At 41.9% G+C, this 16,743-nt stretch overlaps 1 protein-coding gene across 1 annotated transcript; it reads right to left on the bottom strand.

The window, feature by feature from the left end:
- Positions 1-405: 405 nt before the first annotated feature.
- LOC118395214 (regulator of G-protein signaling protein-like) lies at positions 406-15,802 on the bottom strand. The gene is made up of 17 exons (XM_052464259.1): positions 15,797-15,802; positions 14,402-14,519; positions 11,214-12,376; positions 10,997-11,059; positions 10,703-10,916; positions 10,107-10,592; positions 7,134-7,251; positions 6,546-6,630; positions 6,236-6,365; positions 2,752-2,908; positions 2,447-2,585; positions 2,069-2,193; positions 1,773-1,909; positions 1,548-1,619; positions 825-900; positions 632-688; positions 406-532 (listed from the first exon to the last, which is right to left on the bottom strand). Exons 1-17 carry the CDS (start codon positions 15,800-15,802, stop codon positions 454-456), a joined length of 3,225 nt encoding a protein of 1,074 aa, XP_052320219.1. The 3' UTR covers positions 406-453.
- Between the last annotated feature and the right edge of the window lie 941 nt (positions 15,803-16,743).

Genomic DNA, 16,743 nt, shown 5'->3' with positions numbered 1-16,743 from the left:
AATGCTTTGTCCCTACTCATCGTAGCCTCACACAAACCTCTGGATCTCATGGGACAAAGAGGACTGAGCTCTGTAGGGCGATTATTGTCATGGATGAGACAACACACAGTCAGCCAAAAACGTTTGACTAAAGTTGATGTATTTTCTTCCTAATGGAATGGGAGGCATTACTACCAAAACAATTTTGAGACTTTTTCATAACATGCTACAAATCTATATGGCAAGTAATCTATGTCATCACCATAATAGAGCTGCAAGCAGTGTTCCGTATTGGTCAGTGGTTCCCCCTTCTGGTGAATGATCAGACATGTTTAAAAAAGGCTTTCCACATTCACATCTGTACTGTGGCTGTTTGTGCTGACTTGTCCTGACTATCCATTTGAAGGAAATACACTTGGTGCAACGTTTACATAGAAAATATATGGTCTTTATTTGTATTATCAAAAGATAAGACTAGTCCTCCTTGATTTTTGAGAGCAAGGATCCCGAAGATGAGTGGGTAAGGTCAGAATGAGGCAGAGACGTTTGAGGACTACAACGACATAAAGATAAATTGATTTAGTTCTTAGTTATTGCAATACTGTAATATATATGTACCACTAAGGTCTATGAGGTGCATTAATAGGCTTACCTGAGAAGGGGACCAATAGACCTTCTGCGTTGGTTGGACACCTCCAGTTGTGGAAATCTAAGAGAATTTATTAGAGGTGCACAGTAAGTACAGGTAAGTACTTCAGACAATAAAAACCCAGAGAGACAACTGAACTGTAAACAGCATGGGTCAACACTGCCTTATGACAGTTGGTTGGAAACTTAGAACTTACTCGGAGGAGGCAGGCGTAGAGACAGATCTCCGCCTAGCCATGGAGCTCTTAGCAGGGCTGAGAACACTGGCACACACTGCAGAATAAACATCACAGACAGGTCAGTGTATTGTATGACACTTAAGGCCGGCTCCAAGCATTAGCGGTCGCTTAGCGCCCCCGGCCGCTAGGGAGCGCACAACCCCAAAAATGTATAAATACATTTTAAAAAACACAAAGTTTTTTGGAACTCAGTAGGGGTCTCAACTTACTGTTGAGAGTTAGAATAGTAGAATATGCAAGTTTGAAATTTAGTTGTGTATGAGCAGTTTTTCTCTTATTTTGTCAGCCACTGACAGTCACTCAATTAGCCATGTCAGCTAAAAAAAACTGGATTGGTAAGTTAGTCTAGCCAGTTATCTAAACTTGTAGTAACCATGGCCGAATACCGACAGGGTGGTAGAAAAGACCTGTATGGGGCCCTGACCAGGGGCCCTGACCTCCAGGGGGCCCCCATTGATTTTGTTAGTCACTCTCACTCCGATATAGTGAACATGGTATAAGTCATGGAAAAATGTGTAGAATTGCAGGAAATTTGTTTTAAAACGGACAAAATGTATCTCTGCCTCATGGCATAATGAATCGAATTGCAGGAAATAAACCCTCAAAAGGCTAGAACCGCCCATCACAATGCAAAAAATAACCCACAGTATTGCACAATTATGGGCTGACAAAGTTTCTTACATTCTAGTCTGGTTTGAGGGAGGACCAGATTGAGACCATCATGCACAGTAAACCTAAGGGTGGTGTAATCGTCTGTGGACAGAGATAGAGGAACATCTCATTGAACTTTAAAAAAAAAAACACACACCACTGCATACTTTCTATTGCTTTACATAAGCCTAGCTCTATAAGGGTTCATCGTTTTATATGAAGAACCGTTTTGAAATAACATCCCTCAGGACTCACCCATCATGGACATGGTAGTTTGTACCTTCCGGTACCAGTCAGAGTTGAAGGGATGGAGGTAGTCATGAAGCTCGGTGGAGTCTGCTTTCTTAGAATTATCTCCGACTATACCTTTTTTCACCTTTTGGCTACAGAATCTGCAAGGCAAGCAGGGTCATCATCGGATAATACAAGATCCCTTGGTAAGGAAAGACTTTTGGTTTTAGTCATAATTTATCAGTCCTCTGGGCAAAAGGTTGGGGGAGTTTTAGAAGGTGCTGGGCACACTTGGGATGAGGTGTTGCCCACACACTCACTTTTTCCAGCAGAAGATGAGGTTAGGGAAGACAGCCATGATGGCTTCATGGAAGAGCCCTCGGTCCACCTTGCCCATGGCAAAGGCCTGCTGGATGGAATCCCTGGCAGTTTCTGCTATGTTAACCTGTAAAATAGGACAATGAGGACACACTATCAGATACCAGTAGATCAGAATCATGAGATAGATGAGATAGATAAAGTATTTAAAATGACAAAATCATAAAAATATCCAACTGGAGTCTGTGTTCTCATGAGTTTTGAATTTAATATCAGCCACCTTGAATTGTAATGTAAAGAGCAAGCTTAATATCTCACACATGTTATCACTCAGCTCTAATATACAGTCAGTCAGTGGATGAGTTACTTAGAAACCATACCCTCAGTTTGGGAGAGATCTCTGACTTGAGAAAGAGCTTGATGATCATCTCTGCTTTCTGGTGTAGCAGAGCATTGTCATTCTCCCCATACATGCCCGCAGACGCCATCATAGTGCCCGAGTCTGCCATGTTCCTGAAACTAATACAGCACCACAGCAAACACACAAATATAGTTCCTTTGTCAGTTATTGATGATGCATTTCAGGTGAGTAGGCAAACCAGAAATTACATCCCATCCAGTAACTAAATCACAAATGCTCTCAATATTCAGTTTAGGAAGTTATAATAGATGAATCAAAAGTCACCTCTCTGTCTCCAGGTAGAACGACAGATCGTTAACAAGGAACTCCACTGTTATCAGTTTGTGGTTGATGACTCGCCTCTTCAAGTGGGACGAGTCTACCTCCTCCGAGGACAGGTCAACGGATTCAATTTGCCGGCTCCCCATTGATGGCATGTACCCTGAGAAACGTAAAGTTTTGAATGAATATAACTACTGTATCCTGAAGGAACCAGTACCATCGTCTGAGAACCCAATGGGGGGCAGCTGTAAACTGGGTTCTTGAGAGCTAACTGTCAACTGCAGAGTAAATAGTGGCATCCAAGCTATAAAAACTCACCAAAGTGTGGGGTAATGCCCAGCTCACCTACGCACAGATATCACTAACAGTCAATCCCTTAAATGACGCCCACTACACCGTATACCACTAGAAACTGCTGCTTCTTGCTGCTATATGCCAGCGAGATAGCCTCCATACTCCTGTGGAAGAGATGTTGCTAAAAAAGCTTTCCCACGGACTGGACAGACAAAAAAGCTGGTCACACTAGCGTCATGCAGCCCAATAATCTGAGGGAGTACAAAATGCGTGAGGATGGCTAGTAGGTGGTCCGGAGGGGGGCGAGTAAAATTGGAGAAGTTAGAATTTTTTTAAACACCCAAAACAGCTTTTTCCTGCAATCTATAGCCATAATCATTATGCTTAATCCTATGTAAAAATTTAAAAAACATATCTAACCATATCTCTTGAACTGTCTGTAACCTCCTGACCGTTGTTTGTTTTTTAAGAAACTAAATATGCTTCTCCGCATATCTACTAAAATCTGGGTAAAAGAAATTAAAGGAATGCGAGCCATTTTCAGTACATGTAGGTATTGCCTGCTTTTCTAAAGTCTACCAACCTTGCCAGCAGGCATGCCAGCTAAGATAGCTTGTCTAACTATCTACTCTAACTTGATTGATAGCCTGAAATATCTTCTTGGTAGCTAGTTATGAGGTTGGGAGATTGGGAACCTACTGTATCTGGGCTAGCTAAAGCCAACTTCATATTACAGAAATAAATAAATAAAAATGAACAGGACAAATCTGAGGGGGCACGTGCCCCTGTGCCCCTCATAGGCATGACGCCACCGCACTAGCACAGTGTTTCTAAACTAGGATTTAAAAAATAATACTAATGTTTATTTTTTTATTTAACCTTTATTTAACTTGGCATCAGGAACCCATGTGGGGTCACCTGATTTGAAAACAGAGTAGCACGAGAGAAACACTGATATATATATATATTTTTTAAAGTACTCAGGCTGATCTGTTATAGACTGCCATATCCCCAATAAAAAATTGTAACAATGGCCATTGATTACATAATTATTTTTTTTACATGGTGGTGTCGCGGTCCAAATAAGTTTGGGAAAAAGGGAGAAGCTAGAATGGGATAGCTAGCTGAGTACGTAAAGAGTCACGGATCATTTGTGGGAAAACGCAATGCGCTTAGCCGAAGCTAAAGCCATGAGCAGGGAAGCATCTACACTTTCAAAGTGGAGAATGAACTACCCTGAACAAAAAAGTTCCCGTGGAAACATAAAAAATGCCCACAATAGAATAGAGTTAAAGTGCACACAATTTAAATGCACACAATCCTTCCATGGAGCACATCTGGGCAGAGGAAGAATGCGCTCTAAGTAAAACGAATGGGGGCAAGAAAAGTGAATCGTTTTGTTCTCCAGAAAAGGGCACCAATGAAAGAAGTGATAACTGGGGTAGCAGTAGATATAAACGTTGACCAGCTGAGGGCAAAGATTCCCGGTGTATGTGATGCTTGTCGTTTGAAGCGACGCAGACAGGCTGGCGAGAGTGGGGAAACAGAAGAGTCATTGTCTGTTCTTTTGAGTTTTGAAGTTGAGTGTTTGCCTGACAAAGTGAAGGATATAGGATATATAAGTTATCCCGTAGCAGTGTATGTACCGAATACATTACGGTGTTACAGGTGTCAAGCTTATGGCCATGTGGCAGCACTGTGTAGGAGGGAGGGTCCAATGTGTGAGAAATGTGCAGAAGGGCATGAGACAAAAGAAAGTGTAGTATTGGGGAAAGTAGTAGAATGTGTTAATTGTTGATGTCCCGTGCGAGAGAGGCAGGTTGAGGTTTCCAGGGTTAGAGTAGTGCAGAAGTTGTCATATGCTAAGGCAGCGAAGAAAGTAGTGGATGGTGGGTTAAGGGAGGAGGAGTGGTGAGAGTAGTAGAGATTTACCAGTACAGAGGGATAGGCCAAAAAGTGAATTAAGTTTTGGTAAAATTGGATTTTTAACATTATAGCAATGGTTATCAATTGTACTGCAGGGATGGATCTGAGGTCTCAGAAAATTGAGGTTGTGGTGGCAGCTGCAGAGGTATTTGGGTGTGCGAGACTTGACAGCAGAAGAGTTACTGGATGTGTTAAGTGGTGATGTCCCATCCTTTCAGGGTGATGGCATGAGGTAGGAAAAAAATAATTTAATCAGTGGAGTAGGGTTAATTGTATTGTATGTCATTTTGAAATGAGTGAGTATAGTGTTAGATGGTAGGGTATTTATTTCGTAATTTTTTATTTTTCAAGTAAAGTATAAGGGAGTTGTACTCCAGTCTAGTAGATGGCTATAAAGCAAAAAATGGGATGCCAACCGCCTTTAAACCTCATAGAAGACGCATGCTGAATAATAGCAATACATTTGGAGGTATAGCTCTGGCCATCCAGACCCCTAGTTTCCAACTCTCTCAACCTGGTCTCGGGGAATTTTGTAATATTCTGTACCTAAATCCGAGAAATCCACTTAGTATGCTATGTTACATTTGGTATTGTTACTTAAGATAGATATTTACTTAAGGCAATAAACGAAACGAGGGTGGTTGGTTGGGGTGAGCATTTAACGTTAACGCGAATGTCTAACAACCCAAAGGTTGCAAGTTTGAATCTCATCACGGACAATTTTATCTGATGTGCTACTTTTCACCTTTTTATCTACTCTACGTGCTAGCTAACCCTCCTCTAACCTTACCCGTTTAGCTAACCCTCCCACTAACACTTAACCCTCACCCTTAGCTGACGTTAGCGAGCAAGCTAACATTAGCCACCTAGCTAGAATTTGTAACATATGATGATGGACATCCACAAATGAATACATACCATACGAAACATATACTAAATGGAGTGTCTCTGATTTACGTACAGAATAATATGACATGCCCTGAGACAACATAACCCCCCAAGAACCAACGACAAGCCCTACAGGAGGAAATGCGAAGAGTTTGTGCATGGTCACTGATGCACTCGTTTATCCACTATGAGCCAATGTTAGGAGGGAGAGAGACCCTCCTTGTCCTTAGAGTGCCAGAACACCATCACCATGTTACTAACGTTACGTGGGCGACGGATGATAAAATGCTGTTGAAAGACACCCAGAGTCTAGCCCAAATAACATCAGCTATATCACAGGTAAAGTACTGGAATGGTAGAGCTAAACAGGGGAACTTACGTAGAGAGAAGTCTTGCCAGTTGTGTCTGAGGTACCCCTCAAACTTGCTTCTGGTCAGATTGTCCTTCATGGCATGTCGGAATTTACAGATGCTTTTGATGAACCCGGAGAAGACGCTCCACACATGTTTCTATAAGAAAAGGAGGAACGAATTTTGTGATAACATAATAGTTAACCTTAGAGAAATATAGACGATACGTGCCACATTAGGAATTCAGTAGTAGATTCTAAGTTTGAACATATGTCCCAGCTGACACAGGTTCATCTAACTCTGTCGGTATTCGGCAATGGTAAAGTGGTGACCACTCACTAGTTTGTTTGTAAGGACGATGGTTCTTGTGCCGGTGTCAGTAACATTGGTACAAGGAGGAAAGGTCTCTTGGTACTTTTTGAACCTGCAGAAGTATAAGGTCCACAATAAATACAACAAGAACAAAAAAATGATTCATATTTTTTTGGTGGTACATTCTAGATTAATCCATATTTGGAGTAATAGTTTAGAAAAACACTGTTGTCGAGAACATCCTACTGTTTTGCTACACTGCTGCTGCACCATACATAATCAATTATAGGACATTTTTACTTTGTACAAAAGAGCACACCACAATTTTGTCCAACAAAATAACATCTGTGTCCATTAAACCTTAATGCTTTGAAGCCATGCAGAAAAACATCTGTTGGAAAATATGCATGTTTTATGGACATGTTATGATCCAACTACACATTGTAAAAGGCAGGTGTCCTGCACACTGCAGATAGTGTCTAAAGATAGCAAACATTCCCAGACATACATGTGTTGAGTAGTATTAATAAGAAGAGGTATTTAAAATGGACTCATAATATAATATAATAAACTGCTGTAATAAATAAGTTGGGATCACTTATCAAGGTTCAGTACCAGGTTGCCTCCAGAGATTTGATAACCAGATCCTGAGCTGCAAAAATGATGTCTGGAGAAACATATCTCATCTTGGGGATCTGAGAGATGAGGTTGGCGCTGCACTGAAGATAATCCTCTACAATGACAGACAGACAGGGGATTTAAATTATGTTTGTTAATAATATGCTGGGTTTAGTGTGTGGAAAGGCAGACGTGATTTACGGTCTCAAGCAGCCGCAAGGGCCACCTGAGGGTGCTATTAGAGGTCAAACGACGGCAGAAATAATAGCGCCCTCTGGCTGACCTTGGGACTGGGTCTCTGTAGGCAGGCAGCTGATGGCATTAAAAGGCTTTCTTCATTAGCTGTGATAGCAGTTGATAAAAGGCTGCTATTTAGCCGTGAGCAGCAGATTTGTGATATATAGGCAGTAGGGCTTACTTTCTTCATTCTTGACTAGGAGTTCATGAAAGACACCGGGGACTTCCAAGCCGAGAATTACGAAAGTACTGTCAAGTAAGGGTTAGTCGAAAATCTGCTTCTTAGGCTATGGCTAAATAGCAGCCTGTTATAAACGGCTATCATGGCTAAAGATGAAAGACGTTTGACTTTAGTCCCATCAGCTAGTAGGCAGACAGGAGGCAAAAGGATAAGGTGCAAAAAGTGTGGGTTTTATGAACAAAATGGTAGAAGTGGTAGCAGAGGTAGACCTACATAATAATGTCCCCAGAAATATGCACAAGCACTTAGCCTACAAAAACAAACAATGTGGACAGTCATATGCTTTCCCCTTACAAAATCAATATAGGCCTACTAAATTAGGATTTGGTTGGTAGGAAACAGGCTATGGGCACTGTCAAGACAAAATGCAGCCTAACCACATACAGCTATTCTCCCCTTCAGAGCATACAGATCACTGGTAAAGCTCGGTAGAAATACCTTGAGCCCAATCCCTGTTTCTAAACCATTGCATCAACAAGCAGGGGTGCTGCACATAACACATTAACTGGTTAAAACCTAATTTACAAGCTGAAGAGACACAAATGTGCAGAAGTTGACTATCATAACACCACATCATATTCACAGGCCTTTTTCAATCTAACCTGTATACATTTTTAATATGAGAGATCTCATTAAACAAATAATAAATTGACAAAATGACAGAGCCCTTGGGAAAAGGTGTTGCGTGCTTCTGAATCAAATGAGGGTGTACGCAGAGAGGATGTGTACGAGTGGAGCTCAGTGAAGCAGCAACAACCACGTGACAAACACAAAAATAAATGCACAAACTGAAAGAAAATAATTTCACTGGAGCTACAAAGATAACTGGAAAACTTGTTGGCAATGAAGAGTATTGAGCTGTTGTTGGCTACACTTGTTTAAAAACAGTAGGTTAACTGTTGTTGGCAATGAAGAGTATTGAGCTGTTGTTGGCTACACTTGTTTAAAAACAGTAGGTTAACTGTTGTTGGCAATGAAGAGTATTGAGCTGTTGTTGGCTACACTTGTTTAAAAACAGTAGGTTAACTGTTGTTGACAATGAAGAGTATTGAGCTGTTGTTGGCTACACTTGTTTAAAAACAGTAGGTTAACTGTTGTTGGCAATGAAGAGTATTGAGCTGTTGTTGGCTACACTTGTTTAAAAACAGTAGGTTAACTGTTGTTGACAATGAAGAGTATTGAGCTGTTGTTGGCTACACTTGTTTAAAAACAGTAGGTTAACTGTTGTTGGCAATGAAGAGTATTGAGCTGTTGTTGGCTACACTTGTTTAAAAACAGTAGGTTAACTGTTGTTGGCAATGAAGAGTATTGAGCTGTTGTTGGCTACACTTGTTTAAAAACAGTAGGTTAACTGTTGTTGACAATGAAGAGTATTGAGCTGTTGTTGGCTACACTTGTTTAAAACAGTAGGTTTACTGTTGTTGACAATGAAGAGTATTTAGCTGTTGTTGGCTACACTTGTTTAAAACAGTAGGTTAACTGTTGTTGGCAATGAAGAGTATTGAGCTGTTGTTGGCTACACTTGTTTAAAAACAGTAGGTTAACTGTTGCTGGCAATGAAGAGTATTGAGCAGTTGTAGGCTATGCTAACCTGGACTTAGGTGAAGGCGTAACATAGTAAACATAAATGCTGGACACTCTAATTAGTATATTTTACGAATTGCAATTCGTACAATATGTTACGAATTTGCTAAACTTGTATATACATCACAAATTCCAATTTCCTATGGCTAAAGTTAGCTTAGTGACTTACGCTAGCTAGGGTTAAGGTTAGGAGTTTAGGTTAAATGGTTAAGCAAGGGTTAGCTAACATGCTAAGTTGTTGCAATGTGGCTAAAAAGTAGTTGCAAAATTTCTAATGACCTAAAATGGTAAAATTGTCTGTGATGAGATTCGAACACGCAACCTTGGTTTTTGCATTAAGTAACCTTCTGTCTTATGTAACCATACCAAACATAACATAACCATAACATTTAACCATCCCAAACATAACATAACCATACCATGTAACCACACCAAACATAACATAACCATACCATGTAACCATACCATACCAAACATACCATAACCATACCATGTAACCATCCCAAACATAACATAACCATACCATGTAACCACACCATACATAACATAACCATACCATGTAACCATACCAAACATAACATATCATACTAATTTGTGTGTCACGGATTTACATTTACTTTGTTACATCTAATCTAGGAGACCAGGCTGGCTACACATGTTTAAAACGAGTAGGCTAACTACTGCGGTATGCGCATATCATAACTAGGCTAACTCCAGCGCACATACTGTACAGGAGAGTGTGGCGTTGATTTAAGTTGAGCGCAAGTGTGATGCCTATAGTGACATAACATTGCCTACTGCATATCTGAAACAAAGTCAATGTGATTATTCATGAACCTATAAGGCAGGGAAATAGTTTCCTTCTTAGAGGACAAATTATTCTATTATAATCTATTCAGTGTGGTTACTAGCGTCTGCTCGTCTGAGGAAGCGGGACACGATGCTGTTGATCTTGGTCTTCTGGAGGAGGCTGTCGACGTGCCGCAGTTTGTCCACCTCGTGGTAGAAGTTCAGAGCTCCGTGAGCATCATAGGCCCTCAGGTAACGCTTGAAGAAGTCCAGGTTGGTGGGACTTCTCATCACCTCCTCTAAAAACCTTGGTCTCATGGAGGGTTTTTCGGCAAAGCTGTGGTCCTTGTCCTTCATCAGGTGGAATGACTTCTTAGGACTGGATGTCACCACTGGCTTCTTTGTCTCCTCTGAAGGATACATTTTATTGTTATGTTTCATTGACTTATTAATCATTGAAGCTGATAGGAAAAGTTTGAATGTAATTTGTATCATACCTTGTACTGGCTTCCAGTCATAGTAGAGTCTGTGAGTTTTACTGATTGCCTCCACAGCCACCTTGGGGTACTTCTCAGCCAGGGTTTCAAACGGAAGGTCATAAAGGTCTGAGACGTGAGGAGAAAAAGACATGCCTCTATTTTACACCAAATGGTGAGAGGAGGACAGCTCTTGTCTGTAGAGTTCAGTACTTATTCTACAACCAGTTAGTTCTTACTGGTCTTTCTGTAGTGCAGGTGAACAGAGCCTCCTGTCCTGACGTCCTCTAGGGGCAGCAGGGCCCAGGTCTCCTCAGTGAGAGGCTCAGCGCAGGCCTGACAGAGAGCCAGAGCCTCCCTCATCCTCCTCACCTGCTGCTCTGGCGCAGTGGGAGCACTGGAGGGCGCTGTAGCTCTACGACTTACTTTCCCCTTGACCTCATTCTGAGTGAACTGAGAGAGAAAACGATGGAGCAAGGAGTAAAACTACAGTTCCACTATCCTAATAATCAGATTAGAAATTAGTTGGTTACCAGATAGAAGAGAATGACTTTGTCTTCTTCATCCAGAAATGCATTGTAGGTGGGACCCAGAATCTGCTCAAATGGAAAGAGGGAAAACGTTGTACTGACACTGAATACATGACTTTGTAATCAAGGAGTGAGAAGAAGTATAAATAATAAACCGACTTTCCATGTTCTCACTTTGATGTCCACCACATACTGCAGTCAAAAAAGGTTTAACACCCACCTGGCATAGTTCCTGCTTGGCCGTGTAGATCCAGGGCATCACATTGCCAGAGGGGAGGAGGTTTATGAGGTGGCAGACGGTGGATTTGGTCAGGTAGGTGGTGCACCACTCACCCTCAGTGCAACTAACACACTGCCACGCATCACTCAAGTACACAGCCATGATCTTTCTAGCCAACACCTGTCTCAGAGCCTTGGAGGGGCCATCCTCCATCTTGAGCAGGAGGTTGAGGAAGCCATCCAGCTCCTGCCACAGTCCCAGGTGGTGCAGCATGACCCTCTGGCCACTGACCCTCAGGAAATTCTCATAGGGACCCCCAGCAAGAGCATCAGCGGACAGGGCCAGGGAGAGGTGCTCATCGTAGTGTGGTGTTCCCCAGACCGGTCTGGAAGGAGGATCGGGAGTAGAGGTGACAGGGGTGGTGGTGATGGAGGGAAGGTGGCAGATGGGTGTCTCCATACAGGCATGAGGGGGGATGATGGGGTCAGTGCTGCTGTCCAGATTGGACAGGCTCTTGGAGGGGAGTATGAGCATGACAGGGAGGGGGGCAGTTCTGTGCCCAAGACTAGCAGAGCTCACCTTTCTGAGGAGTGGAGTACTGGTACTTCTCTTTGAGCTCCCACTTCCTCCTCTCTTGCTTCTGCCCTCCCTTTTGCCATTGCCCCCATGTGTCTTGTCCCCACTGACCACAATCTCCTCCCCATGCCTGCTCATGAGGTGCACAATATTGGTACACTCTCCCTGGTCTCCGTCCCCGGCCATGGGCAACCACTGCTGCATGGCCGGCCCATCGGGCATCCCTGCTGCCCCAACCCTAAGTCCTGTCCCAGGCCTCTGATGGGCCCTCCACAGCAGCCTCTTCCTGACTTTGGAGCAGTAGGTCCGGGTCACTGTAGGGCCCTCTGATGGTGGCGAGCCCAGACTCCACCCCAGTGGGTCAAGCAGAGCTGGGATCTCTACCAGGGTGAGGTTAGAGGCAATGTCCTCGTACTCTTTGACGATGGAGGCACACTCTTTCAGTTTGGTGATGGAGAGCTTACAGGAGCAGAGGTACTGGGGCAGCCAGTAGGACTGAAGACGGCATAAGGCTTTGGACCTCATCTCATACAGAATCTGATCCATCCCACCAGGTTCACTCCCTGAGAAGATCTTCAACAAACCATCTGAGGAGAACCATGGTGTCAAAAGAGGTAACATGGTGGTTAACAGTGTGTCATGGTGGTACACATGGTGACATGGCATGACATAATGGTGCTTACATAAACTATGTACAGTATAGTATCCATGTTTACTTTGTTGGTATACATTCAATAAGCCTACTACAATATTGCCATACATATGTAGCAGTGTGGTGTCAATCAATCATCAATCGATTTGTATGTATTCAGTCCATTTAACAACAATATGTCACAAAGTGCTATATACAGCTGAAGTCGGAAGTTTACATACACTTAGTTTGGAGTCATTAAAATGCTTTTTTCAACCACTCCACAAATTTCTTGTTAACAAACTAGTTTTGGCAAGTCAGTTAGGACATCTACTTTGTGCATGACACAAGTCATTTTCCAACAATTGTTTACAGACAGATTATTTCACTTAATTCACTGTATCACAATTCCAGTGGGTCAGAAGTTTACATACACAAAGTTGACTGTGCCTTTAAACAGCGTGGGAAATTCCAGAAAATTATGTCATGGCTTTAGAAGCTTCTGATAGGCTAATTGACATCATTTGAGTCAATTTGAATTGCAGGTGCACCTGTGGCTATATTTCAAGGCCTACCTTCCAACTCAGTGTTTCTTTGCTTGACATCATGGGAAAATCAAAAGAAATCAATCAGAAAAAATTGTAAAACTCCACAAGTCTGGTTCATTCTTGGGAGCAATTTCCAAACGCCTGAAGGTACCACATTTATCTGTACAAACAATAGTATAAACACCAGGGGACCACACAGCTGTCATACCGCTCAGGAAGAAGACTCGTTCTGTCTCCTAGAGATGAAGTGTGAAAAGTGCAAATCAATCCCAGAACAACAGCAAAGGACCTTGTGAAGATGCTGAAGGAAACCGGTACAAAAGTATCTATATCCACAGTTAAACGAGTCCTATATCGGCATAACCTGAAAGGCCGCTCAGCAAAGAAGAAGCCACTGCTCCAAAACCGTCATAAAAAAGCCAGACTACGGTTTGCAACTGCACATGGGGACAAAGATCGTACATTTTGGAGAAATGTCCTCTGACCTGATGAAACAAAAATAGAACTGTTTGGCCATAATGACCATCTTTATGTTTGGAGGAAAAAGGGGGAGGCTTGCAAGTCGAAGAACACCATCCCAACCATGAAGCATGGGGGATGGCAGAATCATGTTGCGGGGGTGCTTTGCTGCAGGAGGGACTGGTGCACTTCACAAAATAGATGGCATCATGAGGTAGAAAAATTGTGGATATATTGAAGCAACATCTCAAGACCTCAGTCAGTGGAGTGTGTTAAAGCTTGGTCGCAAATGGGTCTCCCAAATGGACAATGACCCCAAGCATACTTCCAAAGATTTGGCAAATTGGCTTAAGGAAAACAAAGTCAAGGTATTGGAGTGGCCATCAGAAAGCCCTGACCTCAATCCTATAGAAAATTTGTGGGCAGAACTGAAAAATTGTGTGTGAGCAAGGAGGCCTAGAAACCTTACTCAGTTACACCAGCTCTGTCAGGAGGAATGGGCCAAAATTCACCCAACTTATTGGTGGAAGCTTGTGGAAGCCTACCCAAAACATTTGACCCAAGTGAAACAATTTAAAGGCAATGCTACCAAATACTAATTGAGTGCATGTAAACTTCTGACCCACTGGGAATGTGATGAAAGAAATAAAACCTGAAATAAATAATTATATTATTCTGACATTTCACATTCTTAAAATAAAGTGTTGATCCTAACTGACTTAAGACAGGGAACTTTTACTAGGATTAAATTTCTGGAATTGTGAAAAACTGCGTTTAAATGTATTTGGCTAAGGTGCATATCAACTTCTGACTTTAACTGTACATAAACTGTAGGCTAACCACTTTGTGTCCCAAATGGCACCCTAATCCCTATAGTGTTCTACTTTTGGCAAGTGCTCATAGGGCTCTGGTCAAAAGTCATATACAGTAAAGGGAATAGGGTGATATTTTGAACAAAGGTCCTCCTGTGTTACCAGAGGGGATGCGACAGGTGGTCATGATGCTGGAGCCCTCAGTGAGGTGGACAGCTTTGATGACAGTAAGCAGGGCCTGGTAGCGGTTCCTCTGGCTACCATCCTGCTGCCAGTGTATCTGCAGGAGACGCTCCACTTTCACAAAGAACGTCACCAACTCCTCTCCTTCAGGTACACAAGACGCACGCGCACACACACACACACACACACACACATTGAGGACGGAGGAGTAACATTCGTTGAGGGCGGAGACTAATCGATTGTAGGGGGGATTTTGGGGCCAACCCAGATAACCAAGCTTGACGACGACTCAGATGTCATATCCTCACACATATTTGCTTGCAATAATGTGAGTAACCTGATTAATTGGTCCCAACTTAAAATGGTACACTCTAAAGTATACAAGTTGTTTTTCAGCTTTATCTGTGCCTCAGATCACACAGGAAACAGAATTCTCAGAGGGTTAACTCATGACAATCCAATCTTAAACTGTCTGAACATCTCTCGCTCTGTACCCAAAGTAGCAAATGTCTCACTGTTCTCATTGTTCAATTGAAAGTTGTAACAGTTTCATATCAGTCAACATATGTACTGATGCATATACATAACTCAGAATGACTATATCATCTTGAGACTCAGAAGAAGAATTTTAATTTGCGCCATTTGCCTTTTAGCCATGCTTTACCATCATACTATTGGTCTTAGCTGTACCCTGAAAGCTCTGTATTAAAATGTTTACTTTTACCAGATCCTGGAACTCAAGTTTCGTCTGTAACCTTTTCAAAGTCAACTTGCTACTGCAAAATGCAGTCTACAACTCACACAAAACCAAATGCCACACTTTGTGGTTGAAACAAACAAGGACCACTGATTACATAACTTACATTTCAGTAACTTTCTATCTCCGGAGTATTATGAAATTAAAATTCTCATTTTCAAAGCCATAAAATACATTTAACTAGTTTCTTAAATCTAAATAATCTCAGAGACAATAAAAATACATACCACGAGTGCCTTTGACAAAAGAACAGAAGCGCCTCATCCCTCTCACACTGCCCAGACATCTCTTCAGCAACCACTGGTCTGCAAATGTCCACTTCAGCACCTCTGAGAAGGGAATAGCACAATGGACAGATGAGAAGAAGACTAGAATAGAACAGAATTACATAGCATCCTGGCCCTCCCTTCTCCCTCCCTCTCATATACACACTGGTCACAACACATGTTCTCATCAATACCTTTGGTCTATACCTATATATTATATCAATGCTTCAAATGGTTTGCTAATACTTAATACAGCCTGGCCTACTATTACGGGGTGTACCATTGTCTAATGCTTTATTGACCGCTGTATAGTCTTTCTCTGGATGGAAACGAATATTAAAGAGTATTTACCTCCATCATCCCTGTATTGATTATGCCTAACATTCTCTTAACCAGAAAAAAAAGCACACTCTTGCACAACAATCCGTTCAACCGATCTACTTCAAACACTGAAATTGCTGCTTGATGTATTTAAGTCTTGACCTTTAGCTTGGCATGACGAAAACTGCAGGAACTCTGTACACAAGGAATAGTAGTTATACAGCTCTGTCTGTTTGAAGTAAACGAACCGATGCACGCTCAGCCATACAAGGAATCCGCCTCTTCTCACATCCTACAATGGCAATGAATGACAAGCTAGTCAGTAGCAATTTGACTTATCAGCTTGAATGTGGTAATCTTGTTGAAGATTTGATTGTTTTGTGTACCAAAATTAGTGTGAATAATTCATTCACTTTTCTAATATGGCTTGGTTACCTGGATGCGTGGAATTTCAGGACAAAGGTACCACTTGTTTTCGGATAGAACACATAACGGAGTCTGACCAAACACCTAGGCCAAGATAAATATGACAGAAATTAGTGTATCCAAGATATAAAGCATCTACAAAAGTGTTGATTAACAAGAAATCCGTACATACTGGCAAATTCAGAAATGTATTGAAGAAATCCACAAAAACGTCATCCTTGAAAAAGTCTGCAAGCGCTTTATCACATTGTCCTCCTAGAAATAGACCATAGACAAAAGTCTGTTTTCTTAATTAATCAAATGTTCATAAATTATGAACTTGAATTTGAAATTCAAATGTTGTTTCTGATCCAAATGAGCATGCATAGAGTAAAACCATACATCAGTCATAGCCACCCTACCTGTCCTTGGTGTCATTTGAGTTGTGTACCCTCGCATCTTAAACTTCCAAAAGACATCCCTTTTGTCTGATCAATGGCGTTCTGGTAAAATGATGTAGTTGTCTATATATAGATGACAACAGGCTTATAGGGACACCATGACTATTTTTT

The sequence above is a fragment of the Oncorhynchus keta genome, chromosome 15, assembly GCF_023373465.1.
Source record: "Oncorhynchus keta strain PuntledgeMale-10-30-2019 chromosome 15, Oket_V2, whole genome shotgun sequence".
Lineage (NCBI taxonomy): Eukaryota > Metazoa > Chordata > Actinopteri > Salmoniformes > Salmonidae > Oncorhynchus > Oncorhynchus keta.
Note: the sequence above shows the minus strand (reverse complement) of the source record. Positions and strands in the feature narration are given on the sequence as shown.